The sequence below is a fragment of the Macrobrachium rosenbergii genome, chromosome 17 (assembly GCF_040412425.1).
Source record: "Macrobrachium rosenbergii isolate ZJJX-2024 chromosome 17, ASM4041242v1, whole genome shotgun sequence".
NCBI lineage: Eukaryota > Metazoa > Arthropoda > Malacostraca > Decapoda > Palaemonidae > Macrobrachium > Macrobrachium rosenbergii.
The window spans coordinates 6,753,657-6,759,356 of NC_089757.1; the positions used below are offsets into that span (position 1 = coordinate 6,753,657).

General features: G+C 42.2%; 1 protein-coding gene across 5 annotated transcripts in view; it reads left to right on the forward strand.

Annotated features, from left to right (window-relative positions):
- The window catches only part of LOC136847689 (uncharacterized), a 138,895-nt gene extending 133,500 nt beyond the window's left edge, over positions 1-5,395 (forward strand). For all 5 annotated transcript variants that reach the window (XM_067119501.1, XM_067119500.1, XM_067119498.1 and 2 more), the window contains exon 6: positions 4,288-5,395. In XM_067119501.1, the coding sequence (XP_066975602.1) occupies positions 4,288-4,464 (177 nt within the window). In that variant the 3' untranslated portion in view covers positions 4,465-5,395. The remainder of the gene's footprint in view (positions 1-4,287) is intronic.
- Positions 5,396-5,700: the final 305 nt, after the last annotated feature.

The window sequence follows — 5,700 nt, forward strand, 5'->3', positions numbered from 1 at the left end:
ACTTTCCTTTTTTAAATATAGTAATAACATAAATATTGTGTTCACTAGTGGGCCAACATTTTTTCATAGTGTATGCATTTCTGAAAGTCTCAAATGTTTGATAGGATTTGAGATATGTCTGTATGATGCTACTCAGTGTACTTCGAACTATGTCGATAAAGGTTAACTTTCCTATTCCGAGTAGTGTAAAAAACTTGAATATTGCATTCGCTACCTCAATTACTGATTAGCGTAATAAAACGTAAATAAAGGCAGTCCCCGGTTATTGGCGCCTCCGTTGGGTATGTATCGGCGCTGATAAGTGGAAATCAGCGGTTTTTGGCGCCGATTTTCGTCGCTAGACAAGCCCCATAAAACCAGATCGCTGATAACCAAGCTCGCCAACAACCGGGGACTGCCTGCATTCCGTTTTCTACCGAACCAGTTTTTTCGATATTGAAACGCATATCGACAAGTCTCAAATAATGTTTGATAGCAATTGAGATATGTCTGTATGATGGTATTGGGTACTTCTAACTGTGGTCAATAAAGGTTAACTTTCTTTTTCCAGTTAGTGCAATAAGACGTAAGCATTGCGTTCTCTACTGAACCGATTTTCAGTAATGAAATATACATATCTGCAAACTTCAAATAACGTTTGTTAGGAGTCAAGATATGTCTGTATGATAGTACACTGGGTACTTCAAGCATTTGTCGGTAAAGAGTTAATTAAATATCTTATCACACTTTCCTTTGCAGAGAACTGAAAAAAGTGTAAAGGCAGAACGTAGTAATAAGAGAATTCATGCTTATTTTGGTGGCGCTGGGCTTTGGAGCATTGACAGCCGAGATTCGGCTCCGATTGCCCAGGAGTGCTCACCAGCTTCTGAGTCTTGACTCCCGAGCAGTTACTTCGCCTGGCTCCCAGGTACCCTGGTGCCAGCTACACCCTGGGAGCCCCCAGCTCCCAACTCCAGTTTCCCAGTGTCTAGTGCCAACTCTCTCCTACTACTAGCCCTCTTTATTTTGTATCCACTTGCTCCAGCGCCTGGCTCCCTCGCTTCCTCCCCATGCTATTGCCAGTCTTGTGTCCGAGTTAACAGAAGTTAACCTTGTTATAGTGAAGTGTTGTGCAGTGGAGGAGGTGGCTACTCGTCTCCCCGGTGCTCCTAGACAAAGGTCCCTGCCCCAATCCCCTGCACCAGGGAGAAGACATACCGGAGGTCAAAGGGAGGTCGGGGGATTTACTTATGGGCACTCGCCCCCTCAGTCGAGCCTGTTGTGCAGTCCCAGGTATCGACAGAGAGCCACTGGAAAGGCATCTTACTGGGTGTGTGGTGTAAGAGGTGGCTATCCGACCCCACAGATCTCCTAAACCCAGTCCCTGTCCCTCTCCCCCACACCAGGGAGAAGGCATCCTGACGTCCTTGGAAGTCCGAAGTGGTTTGCCCCCGGGTAATTACCTCCTCAGGCAAGCCTGTTGTCCGCAGGTGTCGACAGACAGCCATTGGAAAGGTATCCATAAGAATGTGCTTTAATTGTAGAAGCCCCAGTGGCGTTTTTCTAGTGAATCTTGGCTGTTGAAGAGGCGTTTTTCTGTTGACATTTGCTGTTCTCCGCTCTCCTGTAAGAGTCTCGGAGCAGGAGTGTAGTCCATTCCTTTTTATATCTTCTGGGACAGTCTTGAACTTTTGTCTCCTGAACTTCAGGTTGTGGAACGCCAGTATTGGCACCAAGTAGACCATCAGCATCCGAGCATTCTTTCTATCCAATTACATACCGTTCGATAGCACCTGAGCTTCCAGTAGCTCCAGAGCTCCTCTTCATATGAAGCTCCCAGCACCAGCTCTTATGCATCTGGCGCCAGCCTACCGGTGGCTGACGCCAGTCTCTTTTTAGCTTGGCACCTGTCTCTTTTGGGAACATTCTGGTGTTCTTTTATGAGCGCAATTTCCAGTTGAGAGCCTGGCTCTGGTCTTCAAGTGGCTGACACTAGTCTTTGATCATCGGGTGTCCTCAATGCAATATCAGACTCCCTCCTTTGAGTACCATATAAATGCTCTCATGCTGTTTTGTTTCTTTTCAGCCTGTTCCACCTTTGCCTAGAGTACCAGATGACCTGAATTGCTCTTTTTTTTGTGACATCAATTAGCATCTCAAAGCACTGTCCTTTGCAGACAGGGACTTTGGTGTACGGATTTATGAGCTTGTTGAAGAAAATTATCGCCTCTACAGGGAGTTGGGAGTCTAACTCTGGCTTTGGGTGGTCCTTTTATCCTGTCCTATGCAGTAAGGACGGTCAAGTTAGTTTTTCGAGATTTCCACCCTTTTGTTGGGATCGCAAGAAGGGAACCTTGGTTCTCTTTTTTTCTACTGGGAGAAATACCCAGTCACTTTCAGCCCTCTTTTCTTCACCTTCTGCCATCTACCAAGAGAATCACAACTACTTTCAGACAGCATACATCCTCGGTCCGTTTTCTCCTTGGAATGACGATATCTTCCCTCCTGAGCATTCTTTTGTAGAAAGACTTTTCATGGGCTCCAGGTAAGAGGAAGAGCCATGAACCCTTTCTTTAGTGGCGCCCGTTCCAAGTGCTTGATCAACTTCAGAGCTCCTGGCACAGCTTTCAGGCACCGAATCCCAAGCTCCCGACACCTGTTCCAGAGTGCTCGGCACTTTCTAGCCATACTAGGCTCCCACCTCTGAACACCTAGTTCCTGTTAACAGATCGTTTCTTCTAGAGCGTTGTGGTGGACTGCAGTAGAAGTCGTCACTTCTGGCCTTGAAGACCGTTTTTATCCCAAGTCTGGGCTCTGGTGTCTTTTGTCGACTTTCCAAGTTCCTGTGAGCGTGTCAGATATTAGTTTTGGCCAAGTACACTTCTGCATATATTTTCAGTCTGTATGAGGTGTCATTGAGTCCACGCTGGGCATTATCGCATAAGAAGTCGATCCCACCCTGATGGGCATGTCTCTGTGGCTGTCAAGTATCAGCAGGGTTGACAACTAGTCCACTTGGTTGACAACTAGTGAGTCTGCACAATGTTATTTGAGTTGCTTGGCCGCAGAGACTAACCGAACAGGCCTGTTGTCCATTCTCTGGGCCATTTGTATGAAGTTCCTGGTCATGTAGGGTACTTTGTTTCTCTTGTTGACATACAGACTCCGAATATTTCGCAGACACGTCTTACAAGAGAAGTGTCTGCCAGTTCAGGAGTTGCTAAGCTTTAACAGCTTTGGCACAAGCCTTCTTTCGAGTCTTCGCCCTGCGCAGGGACAAGGAATCATAGCCAGGCTAAGCTGCTTTTTCCCAAAGACCAGAATTTTCAGTCGGACCTACGGTGGTATCCTCCCATCCACCCAAATGATCAACTCATTCACTTTCCATCTTCATGAGTTGCCATGGATACATTAGATATAATCTCTTGGAATATTTTAGGCCTCGAGCGAAGCATTCCTCCCCTGAACATGTTCTGCAAAAACTTCAAAGGCATCATTGCATTACAATAAATGTTCCTCTGGCCTCATGACCTTGCCATCTGCAATTCAGTGCATGAAGACTTCAGAGCTTTCTCGACCCATTGATGCAAGTTACAGATCTCATCATAGCCAGTCACCCGAAAGGGGACCTTTCTTTCCTGTGGCACAAATCGTTAGACAATATGGTGAATGTAATGACCTATAGGAGTGATAGATTCCTGACAGTAGGGGCCTCTAAGATATAATAATTAATGTTTATATGCCCGGGGAAAAGAACAATAATTTGGATCAATACTGCATGATCCTAGGTGAGTTACCAGCATTATTCACGATCCTACTGCTGATCATATTGGTATAATTGGGGACATTAATTCTCACCCCACAAAACAGTTTCATAACAAACTTACTCGCTTTTGTCAAAATCAAGCTCTCCAAATTAGCAATGTAATGCTCATCCCTCCCTCCTCCTATACCTATGTATGCTGGACAGTCACTTGCTATGTGATTTTTGGTCTCACCTGTCATATTGCACATCATGCATATGGGTGAGATGTTATTTCCTTCTATTGTTCTTTGAACATATCTGGTTCTTGGGGCCTGATCTTCGTTATGTATAGTCTGTATGTATTTGCTCTTGGGTATTTTGCTTTCACCTGCCTTATAGTTTTCAATCATTTTTCCATCTCCCTTGCCTGCTGCCTGCCAGAGCTTAAAAGCTCCCTTCGTACAAAAGTAAAATAAGAAATTTGTATTTTGGGAATATCAAAATTATTTTAAAATTTTGTATTTTGGGTTGGTAATTCCAACAACATTGGTTTGTTCTTACAGGTTCGTCGTCCCTTAGGACTTGTACAGAATACAGTTACTGCAAAGACACCCAGAGATCTTCTTCAAGCCAAGCATTGCAAGAATGTTGAAGATGAGTACAACAAGAACATGCGTACTTTGCTACCAGACCAAGAAAATATAATACACTCTAAAACTGACTTTGTGGAGAATATCTGAATTGTATAGTACAGATACTGTATTCATAATTTAGCTGTAAGGATTTTATTTTTGGGGGGAAAACTAGGTTTCAAGAAATATTTTGTATGGCATTTCTACTTACAAGAAGAGGAAAAGCATATTTATAATTGGGAAGTTTGTAATGTCATAACTTAGGTTAGAGAAATATTTTCAAAAATTTCATTCCATAGCCGTTGTACAATGAGACTTGTGTGTATTGACTGCTATGTTAATCTGCAGTTTCTTGTGCCATTTATCTACCCAAAGTGCCTTGATATAAAACTTTTATACAGGAAAGATACATGCTTGTGCCAAGTTCACCGTGTTTCCCTCCTTTAGAAGATTTGGTGGCAAGTTCATGCATAGTTTTTGTAATGACTCGATTTCTGGCTTGCTGTTTTGATATCCTTGGGCTTTTGTTGTGTGTTATTCAGTGCCTTATTTGTCCTTTTAGATTCTTGTCTCTCAACCACTCTTCTAAAATTTCAGATTTTTTTCCCTGACCCAGTAAACTAAAAGTATGTTAGTTATAGAGGTAAATTATATTTTCAGTATGAATTGATGCAAAATTCTTTGTGCTTGTCATTAATAGAATAAAGAAAATGTCATCAGCTGTGGTTGCACTAGGTTTAAATATTAGTATGTAATGGATTTCCTAAAGATCCAGCTTTTGAGTCCATTGAATCCAGTACAGCACAGGAACTGTAGAAGTACAGAATGACTAGATTTAACCAGATGTTTGTTCAGGTTACTAAACAAAATTTGTCAGAATTTGGCCATTTCCTTAAGTAATACATTGAATCTCATCAGATGCTGTAATCTTTCCCTTTAAATTTTCAAACTAGTCCATTTCTGCTAGGGCTACTGGTTGCTTAGTTTTAGTGCCCTGTCCAACTACTGTATATAAATAACATAGTTTTACATTTTATTACCATTTGTATTTTTATATACCCTACAGCATGATACCTGGTTTCTGCAAGTAGATGTAGTATTAGCATATGTTTTCTTGATTACCAGTTCATCCACATTTGCAGTCAGTCAACTCATAATTGTGTAAAAAATTGGCATAAGTCTCAAGTCTCACTTATCAGTAATGCCTAGTTCCTCAACACAGTTTTGACATTTATTATTAGCATGTATATTTTAAATGCTGAATGGTCTTGCAGCTCCAGTGCTTAACTTTTAAGCTGAAATTTGTGTTGCACACAAATTGTAAAAGGATAAGAAGTCTACTGG